The sequence below is a fragment of the Erpetoichthys calabaricus genome, chromosome 5 (genome assembly GCF_900747795.2).
Source record: "Erpetoichthys calabaricus chromosome 5, fErpCal1.3, whole genome shotgun sequence".
NCBI lineage: Eukaryota > Metazoa > Chordata > Cladistia > Polypteriformes > Polypteridae > Erpetoichthys > Erpetoichthys calabaricus.
In genome coordinates, this window is record NC_041398.2 from 10,720,717 (window position 1) to 10,737,243 (window position 16,527).

General features: G+C 40.7%; 1 protein-coding gene across 1 annotated transcript in view; it reads right to left on the reverse strand.

The window, feature by feature from the left end:
• The window catches only part of LOC114643414 (uncharacterized), a 1,023,859-nt gene that overhangs the window by 959,657 nt on the left and 47,675 nt on the right, over positions 1–16,527 (reverse strand). The window contains exons 7-9 of the mRNA XM_051927698.1: positions 10,203–10,224; positions 9,479–10,064; positions 93–188 (exon numbers count right to left, since the gene is read on the reverse strand). Coding sequence (XP_051783658.1) covers positions 93–188; positions 9,479–10,064; positions 10,203–10,224 — 704 coding nt within the window. The remainder of the gene's footprint in view (positions 1–92; positions 189–9,478; positions 10,065–10,202; positions 10,225–16,527) is intronic.

Genomic DNA, 16,527 nt, shown 5'->3' on the forward strand with positions numbered 1-16,527 from the left:
CTCATCATCACCAGTGAAGCTCTGCTGCTCTTCAAGTTCTCATTTATTTCTCCTCTCTTTGATATAAAGTGTTGTCTTCCTATTCCACTCACCTTCATCTCCTCCATCGCCCTCCTCGTCTCCTTAAGTGTCTTCTCTCTCTCCTCAAGTCTCCTCTTGATGTCACTCAGTGTCACCCCCAGCTGTTTCTGTTTGGACACACAAGAGGACACGCGTGGTCAGATCAGAATTCACGTTCACTTTGTGATTTCTTCTTCTCTTTCTGACTCCTGATATTTTCATCACACATTTGTTTGACATTTCATGACACAAGTTAGATTTGATTTAACAAACAGGAATGACAATAAAGATGAAAAGAAAGGTTTAATTTAATTGATGTAAGATTGAGTTTGGGTTTGAAGAGAGCGTCAAATCCAGAAGACAGTTTGAAGGCACAGTGGTGTGTGAGTTAGCTCTTGACGTTTAGAAGACATCACATTTACAAACTGGGAAATGTGAAGTTCACACAACACCAAAAATAATAAAAACAAACTGAAGTGTAAAGTAAAGAAACTGGTGAAAGGCCAGGAGGACTTAAACACGTCATGTCAGTAATTATAGGATCTACAAGGGCATTTAATATCCTGAGTCAGACATATGAGGACGATGTCTGCCGTTGTCATTTTCTGGAGTCAAGTAAGATACCGAAATACACAAACGATTCTGTTGAATTCAGTAAGAAGGCAACTTAAAGGAATTCTAAAACTCAGAAATGATATTTTTATTTATTACTAATGTCAGGTGTTTTCTTTAGGTGACGGATTATTATTTTTAATTAAACTGGTGAGCTCCGCCACCTGCTTACTTCGCTCGCCCACCCGCAGGTTTGGTTCGTGCTGAGCTTCAAACATTTAAAAGCCTGTACAGCACCTGTCCTTTTGTCTCACTGCATTGTCTCTCTTCTCCCCCAGACATCCTCTGCTCCTGTGGTGGTCCCACTCCCACGGCGCACCCCTATGAACAGGAAGATTTTCTATTCTTCTAATTGTGAGACAGAACTGGCCCCTCCGACTACACACGGAGCTCGATTCACTCCTGAAAGAGACTTATGTTTGTTTGAAGTGTCTGAATAACGTTTATCACTAAAATCTCCTGTGTATCTGTGGTACTCTGTAACTCAAGCGTGGCTGCGTACGTGGATTTCACTTTCACCAAACCACAAATCTTTTAATTCTCGTGGAGAAGCCTCTTCATTGGGAAGAAACACTACTTTTCCGTGATGGCAACATGAATTAGACGATCTACAAGTCTCTGACTTAAAGTGTCAATCCAAACAATATATTCAATCTCTTTCGCTGTTCTGTTATTTCACTGAGAAATAATTTCCGTTTGTTTTTGCGAATGCGATATTTACTATCATTATTTGTAGACTTTCAAAATGGCCAAAGTCTCCATCTCGCTGATCTTGCTTCCGTCTCTCTGGACTTCCAAAAGATCTCTTAAGAAAGATCAGGTCTCGTCTCTTATAACAGAGAGATGTTTATTATGTTTATGTGTTTTGGTTTCACCAGAGCCTTCAAGACCACCCAGCCATCCATGTTAAGAGGTCAGCTCAGAGATGTGCAGGTGGGTGAGCCTCTGGTGTCCTGATGATGGACTATCTGTCAGACAGACTCAAGGACTGTGTGAGCAACACTGGAGCAGCACAAGGAACAGGCCTGTCTGCTTTACTCTTCACTCTGCGCACCTCACACTGGAAAGAACACAATTTCTCTTTTCTTGGATATCCACAAATCACCCAAGGAGTGTCTCAGTGGGCTTTAACAGGCCGTGTAGAACACTAATGTAGAGCCTGATGAGTTATATCATTAAAAACAGAAAGTCTACACAGGAATAGTATTTTGACATTACTGAGCTGAACTTATTGTAAGAATCGTAGACTTAACTCTGGAGTACAATACAGACTGACATGTGACAATAATGTGTCTCTTAAACGGCCCTGAGATCAGCCCCAAATGTAAACTCGGATTCTTTAAAAATGGACAAACACCACAAAGGCAGACAAGCAGCTAAGCACACTCAGCGTGTAAGTGTCAGCAGTACAGAGTGTGTCTATCGATGTGTCAGACCTTCTACTGAATTACGTTTAGGATGACATTGTGTGCTCACTTACTACGCTGACATCAGCCAACTGTAACATCATCTTGTTAAGAACACCTCAGGAGGGTCGGAATGTCAGACATTTCTACGTGTAGCCCACGTGACGCTCGCACCCCTGCCAGTGGACATTTCTAGACAGCAGGCTATAGTTGGCCTCCCACTGCCTTAGAAACTCAAAAGAGAAACTGATCAGAGCAGAAAGAAACTCAGCTGGCTGTGAGGAGAGAACTCAATTGTTTGTGGGCCATCTTGGGGATCTCATCCTGAGCTGTTTCATGACTTGCACCAGTCTCACCAGGATGGACTCCAGCAGCCAATGTTCTGAACTTGAAACATCAGGTTTATAAGGTCCAGTAAAACCGCGATTATCAGTCAGGGGTCAGGACAGAGGCTGTGACGGATAAGAGAAAAGACGGATAACAGAGCAGCAACTTTAAAAATGACATACAGTAGAAGAGTCATTAAAAACATATATTAACAAGATGAATTAATTTATATAATATTGTAATGACCAGCGTAATAAGCTAATATAACTCAGAGGTCCTGGAGTTTTCTATGTTTTATGTGGAGTCTTCGTTCCCTCACAAGCGGTGTCCTGTCTTACACTCCGTTATTTGGTTACAGAGCTCACCTCCTAAACAATCACAGAAAGCTTTCCCTACCGATCAGTTGATCTCCTGCCACTCTCGTTGTGTCTTTTTGATACACAAACACTCCTGCTTATTGTCTCCTGACTCCCTGCTCCACACCTTCACTTCTCTCCTCACTTCTACTGTCCGCCCCTCATAGAACAGAAGCCCCTCAGCCAGTCCCATCACTTACAGCTTTCTGCCCTTTCTGCCCCCACACAGAGCATCACAAGCTGCCTGCACACCACAATATATTAACACAACCTGATAGAACAGAATATATAAAGAAAATGACAATGCAGAAGACCATTAACATTAATACAGAATAACGTTACCGTCACTGATTTCCATTTTCAACACATTTTTCAATTATTTCAGCATCCCGCTTTCTATCGTTCACTGCTGGCCTTCCTACTCCATCATTTAAGCAATACTTGAAGAGCTGTTGCTGTTTCGTAAACGTTTAATAAGTTCAAACAGCACACACATATGTTCATAGGCCATAACAAAGTATAGTCATTTAGCAAAAGAGAAAAGCTACAAACCGCCATTAAAGCTGAAGGGACGTAACGGACACTGGGATTTCTGTTGTTCCAATGTGCAGAACTCGCAGTAGTAATCGGGAGACTTTAACTTTCATATAGATAATCAGTGTGACCAAAAAGTAAAAGAATTTATGAACCTCCTGGACTCTTTTGATTTGAGACAGCTCGTTAATCAGCCTACACATAAAGCAGGTCATACGTTAGACTTAGTGATTACTAAAGGACTAAAAGTTGATATAAAGCAGGTCATTGATATTGGTCTATCAGACCATTTTCTTCTACTTTTTAATATAGAAATAATGATAAAAATCACTCATGATAAGCAAATATTTAAAAAAACGCTTCTTTGACTCATCAGCAGCTTTAAAACTTACAAACATTCTAAGCAATCAGTCCGTTTAGACTTAGTGATTACTAAAGGAGTAAACAATGATGTAAAGCAGATCATTGGTACGGGTCTAGCAGACCATTTTCTTCTACTATTTAATATTCAAATTATGATAGAAAACATTAATTTGAAGCATATTGTTAAAAAACGCTTCTTTAACTCATCAGCAGCTTTAAAACTTACAAATATTCTAAGCAATCAGGCCACTTATAGTGCCAACTAGAATAGCGAGGATAATGTAAATAGTAAGGTTGAAAGATTTAATACTAAAGTGAGAGCTGCTGTTGACATAGTTGCACATGAAAAGACAGTTAAAAAATCTTCTAGCATTGTTATACCATGGAAGACCCAAAGAGTGTCTGATTTAAAGAGAACATGCCGTAGAGCTGAGTGTAAATGGAGGAAGACGAAACTAACTATCCACTATGAAATATTAAAATTTAAAATAACAGAATACAATAACACAGTCCGTCTTGAGAGGCGCTGCTATTTCTCTAAGATTATAAATAACAATGCTAGTAATCCCAGAGTCTTATTCTCTACGATTGATCATCTGTTAAACACAAGTAACTAAAAGGAATGCCTCCTAAGTACTTCCATTAAAACCTGTGAGGCTATCGCTGTATTTTTCAATCAAAAAATTAATGATATTAGAAATAACATAGTCTATCTCCCCAACACTAAGGATCCTCCTAAACCCCAGCATTCCATTATAAACAAATTACATTCTTTCACCAGGATAGATTTAACTGATTTACATAAAATAATTTCTCAACTGAAACCCTCCACCTGTGTCCTTGACCCAATACCAACAACTTTTTTCAAAGAAGTATCGGGCGTGCTAATCTATATATATAATTCACTAAACCGGGAGACAAGTAGTCACCTATGAAAAGCACGCTGGAAGGAGCATGGATTCACTAAGCTGCCGACAAGTAAGCCGCCCATGGAGCACGCAGGAAGGAGCCACGCCCACCAACTCTAAGACCACTAGATACGACGACAACTCACAGAGCCACGCCCACCAACTCGGACTCGACGACTGGGAAAAAACGCCGTCATTTATGTACGTCTGGGCTAGAGGCCACATGCATCTCTGAGCCACAATTGACTTTTCATTAGTCAACCTCAGTGGAACCTCGGTTCACACACAGGCAGCCCCAAAGAGATAGATAGATAGATAGATAGATAGATAGATAGATAGATAGATAGATAGATAGATAGATAGATAGATAGATAGATAGATAGATAGATAGATAGATAGATAGATAGATAGATAGATAGATAGATAGATAGATAGATAGATACTTTATTAATCCCAAGGGGAAATTCACATTCTCCAGCAGCAGCGTACTGATACAATAAACAATATTAAATTAAATATTGATAATAATGCAGGTAAAAAAACAGACAATAACTTTGTATGATGTTAAATGTTAACGTTTATCCCCCCAGAACGGTGGAACTGAAGAGTCGCATTGTTTGGGGGAGGAACGATCTCCTCAATCTGTCAGTGGAGCAGGACATTGACAGCAGTCTTTCGCTGAAGCTGCTCCTCTGTCTGGAGATGATACTATTTAGTGGATGCAGTGGATTCTCCATAATTGATAGGAGCCTGCTGAGCGCCCGTTGCTCTCCCACAGATGTCAAACTGTCCAGCTCCATGCCTACAATAGAGCCTGCCATCCTCACCAGTTTGTCCAGGCGTGAGGCGTCTTTCTTCTTAATGCTGCCTCCCCAGCACACCACCGTGTAAAATAGGGCGCTCGCCACAACTATCTGATAGAACATCTCCAGCATCTTATTGCAGATGTTGAAGGACGCCAGCCTTCTAAGGAAGTATAGTCGGCTCTGTCCTTTCTTGCACAGAGCATCAGTATTGGCAGTCCAGTCTAATTTATCATCCAGCTGCACTCCCAGATATTTATAGGTCTGCACCATCTGCACACAGTCACCTCTGATGATCACGGGGTCCATGAAGTGCCTGGTCCTCCTAAAATCCACCACCAGCTCCTTGGTTTTGCTGTTGTTCAGGTGTAGGTGGTTTGAGTCGCACCATTTAACAAAGTCCTTCATTAGGTCCCTATACTCCTCCTCCTGCCCACTCCTGATGCAGCCCACGATAGCAGTGTCATCAGAGAACTTTTGCACATGGCAGGACTCTGAGTTGTATTGGAAGTCCAATGTGTATAGGCACACAGCCAGCGCCAGAGAGAGAGAGCCGCGCACACACACAAGCAGCGCGAGAGAGAGGGGGCTGGACTCATAAGGTAGGAAGGCAGTTAAAGAATGCACTGGGCTTGATTTTGTTTTCACTTCTGTTTACAGCGATCGGTTCGTAGTGTGCATTGTTGCAATGTTACTTTTCTTGGTGGTTTATTAAATTACGGATTTTTTCAAATGTTCGTTTTTTTCCCTGTGCTTAAAACTCATTAAAAAAAAAAGTGTTTTTAGCCAGCGGTTGGTAGCGCTATAGCACAAACTATTGCAGTGTTAGTTTTCTCTGTTGTTATTCAATGTTTTTACATTTAGATTACTATTACACTGTGCATTCTATGGTTTAATTAACTATATTTGTGCTTAAAAACTTAAAATATTTATTTACATACAGTTCGTACAGTCTGGAACTGATTAATTGTATTTAAATACAATCCTAAGGGAGAAATTGCTTTGGTTCACGACCAAATCGGTTTACGACCAGAGTTTTGGAACGAATTATGGTCGTGAACCAAGGTTCCACTGTATTCTTTTCGGTTATGACGCACGACTGCGTCCACCATCGCAAACTGTTTTACACGCCATGGTCTTAGAGTTGGTGGGTGGGTCTCCGTGAGTTTCTCTTGCGAGCGGGCACATGACCGGGCGGTGTGTATGCTTCGAGAACGAGGGTGAACACTGCAGGACTATCTAAGAAGAGGCATGTTTGTCACGGATGTGAATCACTGTATGCGGCGTGTAAAACAGTTTGTTTGTCGCAGATGTGAATCGTTGTATGCAGCGTGTAAAACAGTTTGAGAGGGGTATCCCATGGTCTTACAGTTGGAGGGCGGGTCTCTGTTAGTTGCTCTTGCGAGTGGGCACATGACCAGGCAGTGTCTATGCTTCGAGAGCGAGGGTGGACGCGACAGCACCATCTAAGAAGAATCATATTTGTCGCGGATGTGAATCCCTGTATGCAGCGTGTAAAATAATTTGTATGTCGCGGATGTGAATCACTGTATGCAGTGTGTAAAACAGTTTGCGAGTGGTATTCCATGGTCTTAGCAGTGTCTATACTTTGATGTGAATCGATGTATGCAGCGTGTAAAACTCTGTATTGTATGTTGCCTTCTCCAGAGTTACAAATTTTCATTCACCTACAGTCATATCCTCAAAACCAACCCCATTTGGACAACTGTGTCTTTCAGGAAGTGTTCACCCATCAATACATAATTATGCGGCATATGCTACGCCACGGGTTGGCTAGTTGATAATATTCTTGACATAGTAAATTTGTCATTAGATACGGGGATCTTCCCAGACTGTCTTAAGACTGCTGTATTTAAACCCCTACTTAAGAAAAATAATCTCAACCCCTGTGCTCTTGAAAATTTTAGACCCTTCTCCAATCTGCCTTTCTTAAGTAAAATTCTAGAGAAGGCCATCATTATGCAGTTAAATGACCACCTCAATAAACATGCTATTCTTGATAAATGTCAGTCAGGTTTTAGAACAAATCACAGCACAGAAATTGCACTCATTAAAGTAGTAAATGACTTGCGGGTAAATGCAGACAGAGGTCATGTATCTGTTCTCATTCCTCTTAGATCTGAGAGTCACATTTGACACCATTGATCATAATATCCTTAGAAATTGTCTTAGTCAATGTGTGGGCCTCTCTGGAAGGGTTTAAATTGGTTTGAATCCTACCTGGCAGGGAGAAAATTCTTTGTTAGTTGTATTTATCAATAGCACCTGATGACCCCGATTCTCTTGATTCACTAACACAATGTCTAACTTCTATTTCTGAATGGATGAATAGTAACTTTCTCAAGCTAAATAAAGAGAAAACTGAAATTTTAGTGAATGGCAATAATGGAAACAATGACGCTATTAGAAATTAACTTATTAATAAAATAAATAAATTCAAGATGGAGTTAATAAGCTTAGGGGTAACTGTTGACTGTAATCTGAATTTTAAATCACATATTCATCACACTACTAGAGGGCGGCACGGTGGCGTAGTGGGTAGCGCTGCTGCCTCGCAGTTGGGAGACCTGGGGACCCGGGTTCGCTTCCCGGGTCCTCCCTGCGTGAAGTTTGCATGTTCTCCCCGTGTCTGCGTGGGTTTCCTCCCACAGTCCAAAGACATGCAGGTTAGGTGGATTAGAGATTCTAAATTGGCCCTGGTGTGTGGGTGTGCTTGTGTGTGTCCTGCGGTGGGTTGGCACCATGCCCAGGATTGTTTCCTGCCTTGTGCCCTGTGTTGGCTGGGATTGGCTCCAGCAGACCCCCGTGACCCTGTGTTCGGATTCAGCGGGTTGGAAAATGGATGGATGGATGGATCACACTACTAGGACAGCATTTTTTCACTTAAGAAACATAGCAAAAGTTAGACCTCTTATATCATTGAAAGATGCTGAGAAATTAGTTCACGCATTTGTTTTCAGTCGACTAGATTACTGTAACGCACTCCTCTCAGGACCACCCAAAAAAGACATCAATCAATTACAATGAGTGAAGAATGCACCTGCTAGAATCCTAACCAGGAAAAGAAAATCCGAGCACATCTCTCCAGTTGTGATGTCACTACACTGGTTACCTGTGTCATTCAGGATTGACTTTAAAATTCTGCTTATGGTTTATAAAGCCTTAAATAATCTCGCCCCATCTTATATATTGGAATGTCTGACATCTTATATTCCAAATCGTAACCTTAGATCCTCAACTGAGTGTCTCCTTAGAATTCCAAGAGCAAAACTTAAAAGAAGTGGTGAGGTGGCCTTCTGCTGTTATGCACCTAAGATTTGGAATAGCTGACCGATAGAAATTCACCAGGCTGATACAGTGGAGCTCTTTAAAACACTGCTGAAAACACATTACTGTAACATGGCCTTCTCATAACTTCACTGTAATTTAAATCCTGATACTCATTATATCCAATTCATTATAATAACTATTCATGGTGGCTCTAAAATCTGTACTAACCCCTACTCTCTCTTCTGTTTCCTTTTCCGGTGTCCTTTTGGTGGTGGTGGCCTGCGCCACCACCATCTACTCAAAGCACCATGATGCTTCAACAGTGAAGAATTAAAAGCCAGATGTCTGCATGACCATCAGCATCAAGGCCTTTCTTGAGAACCCGGAATACAAAGAGGACAATTTAATTTATGTTAAGTAGAATGCACAGAGGGGACTGGGTGGTCTCGTGGCCTGGAACCCCTACAGATTTTATTTTTTTTCTCCAGACGTCTGGAGTTTTTTTTTGTTTTCTCTGTCCTCCCTGGCCATCGGACCTTACTCTTATTCAATGTTAACTAATGTTGTCTTATTTTAATTTCTTATTTTGTCTTTTGTTTTTCTTTATTTCATTATGTAAAGTACTTTGAGCTACTTTTTTTATGAAAATGTGCTATATAAATAAATGTTGTTGTTTGTTATTTAGTCCTGACAGTTAATCAAGTGACAGATAATCGAGTTTTACTGGAGATGAAGAGATTTCTCTGTCACATTAAATGTACAAATTCCTTAACTCAAGTTATTCAAACAGTTTCCATTAAACACTAAACATCACTCACCTGTTTTTCTTCTCTTTCTGTCTCCAGCTCGACCATTTCATGATTTTTATGTCCAGTCACCACACACATCATGCAGATACAGGAATCATCAGTTTTACAGAATATCTCCAGACTTTTCTGATGTTTCTCACAGAGTTTCTCCTTCAGATATCTATCAGGATCAACCAGCTTGTGGTGCTTCAGGGCGTCTCCTTCATAGTGAGGCTGCAGGTGACTCTGACAGTAGGAGGCCGGGCAGGTGAGACAGGACTTCACCGCTCTGAACTTCTTACCAGTACAGAAGTCACACTCCACATCTCCAGGGCCGGCATAATTCTGAGGAGGAGGAGGACTGAGAGTCGTCTTCTTTAATTTCTTGATGACTTCATTCAGCAGATTGTTTCTCTTCAGTTCAGGCCTCAGCATGAAGGTGTGTCTGCACTGAGGACAGCTGCACACTTGGCTCTGATCCCAGCAGTCCGTGAGGCACTTCAGACAGAAATTATGTCCACAGGGGATAGCGACGGGGTCAGTCATGGTGTCCAGACACACCGAGCAGGTGAACTCGTCGTGTGATACAAACAGCTGGGATTCAGCCATCGTCAGTCTAAGGAGAAAAAGGCAGAGAGAATCAGTCAGAGGAACAAGGAATTGACTTGTGAAGAAACCAAAGTGAAAGTTTGTCTGAGCTTAGTGAGGAGGAGGAGGAGGAGGAGGAGATTTAAAGAGAAAGCTGAGAGCTCACAGAGAGAACATCTGAGGAGACACTGAGGGTGAACAGTTAATGTGAGATAGGAGCTCAGAGAGTGAAGACCACCAAGTGAGAGAAGAGATGACCTGTCACAGGGGGTCTGCTAAAGTGTCGTTCACGTCAGTATTTCTTATTCATTTATTACACACTGAAGTCTACATCAGACTCCATATTAGTCCTCTTTATTAAACAAATTATCCATCCCATAATAAGTTCTCATCTGCTGCTTATTGATAATGAATGTTTGTGTTTTTCTTTGTCCATGTCAGGAATTTATAAGATTATTTAGTAAAGACCTCAACTGAAGCCCACTCAGTTTAATAAACAGAATAATATGATACTTTAATAAACACAAGGATAGTAGAAATATGAAAACATCTTAAAAACTGATAACAGACAGACAGACAGACAGGCAGGCAGGCAGACAGACAGACAGACAGGCAGGCAGGCAGGCAGGCAGGCAGGCAGACAGACAGACACACACACACACACACACACACACACACACGTAACACACAGCAGGCGCTCGCCGCTCTCGGCTTCTTCACAGTTTTTTAGATTTTCTTGGTTATTCAAGTCGTTTTATCTCAGGATTTGTGAGACTTAATCAAGTCTGTTGAACAGGCTCGTCTACTCCTGCACCCTATGATTAACACACACAGATCTGAGTCACACAATTGGGTATAAGTGATGCCCTGATGCCAGTCCCTCTGTAATAGCCCACCTCAGTCTCATTCCACTTAAGTACATAAGAGTGACCCCTCCAGACTGTCACTTCTCTGTGTCCCACACTGGGACTCGCTGTCACCAGCACTAACAAATGTACAGATGTCTCTGAGACACATGAAGGCTCGTGTAACATTTGGTTTCATGCCAGTTACCAACCAAGGTGGTCTTACTTCTGCCGCCCTTGCTCTTCTGTAGCCAGCAGACACACCACATGCACTTCAGATCAGGTCATCTACTGCAACCTAAGCATATTCAGGCCTGACCAGTACTGGGATTGGAGACCATCTAGGAAAAGCTTGGGTGTCTGAAGGAAGAGGTGTTGGTGAGGCCAATAGGGGGCTTACCCGGTGGTCTGAATGTGGATCCCAATGCCCCAGTGCAGTGACGAGGACACTGTGCTGTATAAATGGTGTTGTCCTTCAGATGAGACGTAAAAACTGAAGTCCTAACTCTTTGTGATTATTAAAGATCTCTGTGTGTCCTCCATAAAGATGTCTTTGCTAAATTGCCCTCCAAGGCCTTGTCACTGTGCCCCCCTAATCATTCCCTGTCTCTCATTAGCTGACTGTTTCTCTCACCACTTCACCATCTAATAGCTCGTGTGTGGTGAGCATACTGGCACAAAAATGGCTGCCGTCACATCATCAGGTGGATGCTGCACATTAGTGGTGGTTGAAGTGGCTCCCCACTCACTGTGCAGAAGAGCCTTGAGTAGTGAGAAAAGCACAATAAAAATATAAAGAATTATTATTATTATTATTTAAGTGCAAACTCTCAGCGTTGATAACACCCTCGGCCAGAAAGCAGTCATTTCCAACATCCATTGCTGTAATATTTACTTCAGTCACTCAAGAAATAAACACAAAGTATAGAAATGTCAAAGGAATGTGTCATTTAACAATCTGGGATGAAATATAAGAGATCAGCGTGGACCTCAGCGTTATCATTGGCAGAGCACCACCTATTGGAATGTAAGTCATGTATTAATAAAATGCAATATATTTACCATTCCAACTGATGGCACATTACAAACATTTGTAGTGATAGAATGTATAGAATGTTTGAATGACAAATAAATGTGTATGCCTCTGTTATATACAATTTAGTATGGGATTTGTAAAAGCCATGTTAATGTTTGAGATGTACCATCTGTTGGAATGAAGAATTTAACATGATGTCTCTGTTACACACCATTTGGTGTTGGATTTGTAAAAGCAGTGTTAGTATTTGTGATGTACCATTTGCTGGAGTGACAAATGCCATTAATTTTATTACTACAAATGTTTGTGTGCTGCCATTTGTTGGAATGAGAGAGACATAGGAAAACAATGGACACACAGATACACAGACACAGAGACACTTTTCTTTTTATTAAGGTGGATAATGTTGAGAATTTTGATTAGGGATGAATATGCTTTATTATTAGTTTTAGTGCTATTAGCTAAGTAAAGTGTAGGCCTGAGGTAACTTTAAAAGGACACCATTTATTCCAGCAGAAGGGCCCTGGCCTACCAGCCTTTTCACAGGCAGATCTTGTTTTGTGAACGCCGGTGCTGAGCCGCTCACTGACAGAAGACAAACAAACTGCAGGCAGGGCCTTTGGCTGTGTGAGTACTGGGCAGGCTCTTAGGCTGGCACATCAAACATATGTCAGTGTCAATGTCAATTTATTTATATAGCACATTTAAACAAACATAGTAATGCTGTAGCCAAAGTGATTTACAAAAATAGAACAAATTAACATAAAACATAAATAGAAATAAAATATATGAACATAAAATTAAATACATAATAAATAGAAGTAATGTTATATACATAAAAAATAGAAGTAATGTAATATAATCACAAAGAGGAAGCCATCAGTATTACTGAAGGTCACTGAATGCAAGTGAGTAGAAATGAGTCTTTAATCTCATTTTAAACAGTTCAATTGTAGACAACTCCTTTATATGATGAGGTAAAGAGTTCCACAGGCGAGGCGCAGCAGCTTTAAAAGCCCTGTCTGTCCCCCTTAGTTTTACACTTGGTACGGGGGACAACCAGAGACAGCTGACCAGAAGGTCTAAGCACTCTAGATGGCTGATGTAAAACACACAGTTCAGATAAATAGGCAGGAGCAAGCCCATGTAAAGATTTAAAAACTAGCAGCCGGATTTTAAAATCAATTTGAAAACTGACAGGCAGCCAGTGTAAAGAAACTAAAATAGGAGAGACAGAGTCAGACTTTCTTGCCCCAACCAGAAAGCGAGTGGCAGCATTTTGGACCTGTGTATCAAGGATTTGTTAATCCCAGAATACAGCGAGTTGCAGTTATCGAGGCGAGAAAAAATAAACACATTAGTAGCTATCTCAAGATCCCTAGAAGATAAAAAAGGCTTTATCTTACCTAATAGACGAAGTTGGAGAAAGCAACTCTTACTACAGAATTTATTTGTTTCTCAAAACAGAGGTTACTATCAAAGGTAACACCAAGATTGCGGACTTGAGGTTTGGAAAAGACAGAGAAAGAGCCAAGAAGACCAAGACCAATTTGGGCTTTAGCTGATGGGCCCACTATAAGCACCTCTGTTTTATTTTGATTTAGATCAAGAATATAATTAGCCATCCAGGATCTTAATTCAGACAGACAGTTGCGGAGTTGATTTGTTGTAGAGTTGCAGACAGGAATATAAACCTGAGTATCATCAGCATAGCAGTGAAAAGAAATAATAAATTTCCTAAAAATTGCTCCAATAAGGTGAAGGTATATGGAGAATAGAATAGGACCCAAAATGGATCCCTGAGGAACACCACATTTAAGAGGAGCAGTAGATGAAGAAGAGGAATTAAAAGTCACTGAAAGTGTCTACCAGTTAAATATGACCTGAACCAGTTAAGAGCAGCCCCTTTAAGCCCAACAAGATGTTCAAGACGCAACAGCAATATCTCATGGTCAATGGTGTCAAAGGCAGCGGACACGTCAAGGTGGACAAGGACTGCAACGCCACCTGAGTCAGTAATAAGAGAGATGTCATTGAATACTTTAAGGAGAGCTGTCTCAACACCATGATAACGCCTAAAGCCAGATTGTTAGATCTCAAATAAATTATTGGAGTTAAGGTGATCAACCAATTGATTATAAATAATTCTTTCTAGAATTTTAGCCAGAAATGGCATTGGGAAATTGGACGAAAATTAGCTAAAACTCCAGGGTCTAATTCTGCCATTTTAAGACAGTTACGGGCTGCAGCATGTTTAAAAAATGAGAGCACAACTCCATCACTAATAGAATCATTGAAGATGGCTAATAAGGGTATGCCCAACACATCAAAGGCTTCCACTAAGAGACGTGGTGGTACAATATCCAGAGGACTGGGGGCTGGTTTAAGGGTCTCAATAGTACTTTTTAGCTGTGAGAGTGAGACTAGATCAAAGGATTCTAAGACAATGTCACGATTAACAGTAGGAAGTTCATAGCCCATTTGGACAATGCCACAGCAGATAGTATCAATTTTGCTGAAAAAGAATGATAGAAACTGGTCACATGAATGAACGATGCTATTTGAACCCATCGAAGAGTGGGGGTGAATGGCCGCATTAATTGAATTAAATAAGACCCTAGGATTCTTTGAGTGACTGGATACTAAATTGGCAAAGAAATTTTGTTTCGTTTTCTTAACTTCAGGATGGAAATTGAAAAGAGAAGTCCTAAAAATCTGTTTAGAGACAATCAGTCCATCTTTTTTCCAACGCCGTTCAGCACTTCGACAGGCGCGGCGCAGCGATCGTGTATTTTCATTAAGCCAGGGAGCAGGTCTACCATTATTACTGCGTATCTTGGGCAGAGCAATTGAGTCTAAAATCGTTTTACAGGAGGAATTAAATTTTACGACAGAATCATTGATACCATTATTTTGGTCATGCACATAAAGACTAGAGAAAATGGTTTTAAAATCAGATATAATAGAAGAATTTAAAAAGCACGAGCAGCGTGGGAGACAGCTATTAGTCGGGATATTAACAGTAATATTCAGATCCATCATTATAGAAAAATGATCAGTAAAAGAAACATCACATAAATCAATATTATTCACTGAACTATCACGAGTAAGAACGATATCGAGTGTGTGACCGAGAGAGTAGGTTGGCGTATTAATATGCTGTATAAAATCAAATGAGTTCAAAAGTGATAAGAAGTCATTGACCAAAGGTTTTGATTGACAACAAACGTGAATGTTAAAATCACCAACAATAAGAACTTTATCATGAGAGAGGGTGATATCAGCCAAGAGATCAGAGAATTCAGAAATGAAAGTATCATTAATTACAGGAGGTCTATAAACTACGGCAAACAGTAGAGAAGGGGAGCTGCACACTTCAAAAAGTTGGAGTTCAAAGCTGAAAAATGGACCCCTTGTAAGGCTCCGACACAAGAACATACTTTTAAAAACAGTGGCAATGCCCCCCCCCCCCCGACGAGTCAGGCGGGGAGAGTTTAAAAATGAATAACCTGGTGGAGTCAAGTCAGTAAAACAAGAAGAGTCACCATTTAAAATCCAAGCACTTATAACATATAAGCACTTAATGGCATTAAGATTTATTAGGGCTCAGTAATATTTTGGTCATTAACGTTAAAATAAAACGCATTGATATCTACCTAGTCTGAGCTACTGTATATAGGGGTTAAGAGCTGATTATTGAAGGTTACGGACCTTTCACTGCACATTGATGTCCGTGAAATTAGCAGCAGCTTAGCCCTGACAGACGAGTGAGCAGCCGAGCACCAAGAATGAACAACAGCGCTGTGTGCGTTTGCAGGCTTTTAGATGAGCACACCCAGATATGTTTGATTAGCATTTAGGTTTATATGCCAGTGACAGCAGAACATATTAGTTAGCTTATTTAATCAGTTGTTAAAGGCTTGTCTATTTTCTTTCTTCAGAGCATGAAGCTCCGTATTTGGCCCTCATCAGTGAAGCTGCGTGCTTCCACTTACCGGCACAGTTGCCATTTATTTTAGCCTTACAGAAGTGTGGCTCAACCTATGGGGGGCAAGATATCTACAAAGGGGTCACGAAGAAAAAATGTAAATCGAAGAAGAACCTACTGTGACGTACCGTAATTAATGTTTTCTGTTTACTCTCTTTTGAGCAGGCTCTGCATTTTTACAACTACATAGAAAGACAGAAGGTGCATGCGCAGGGGAAGGGAGGAGACAGGAAGGAAGGTGGTGTGGGATATGTGAGTTTGGATAAGGAGAGAGAAAGAAAGTCTAAAGAGTCAACAGTGAATAAAAAACGGGTAACTACAAAACACATAGTGACATTTCATTGTTTTATAGGTGTGCCTAGCAACCCTAAACAACAGGCTGGGGAAATTGTATTGCTGTTCTGTTCACTTCTTGTTTAAGACAGTAAAGCAAATAAAATGGGAATATTTTGAAGGGGGGTTTCTTTTCTATATCCACTGTACAAATGTTTTTTATGCACCATCTCTTGAAATGACAACTGCAATGCATTGTCTTACCACTAATGTCTGTGACGTGCCATCTGTTAAAATGACAAAGGCAATGAAAAATACAAAATACATTCTAGTAGATGGTGCACTGCCA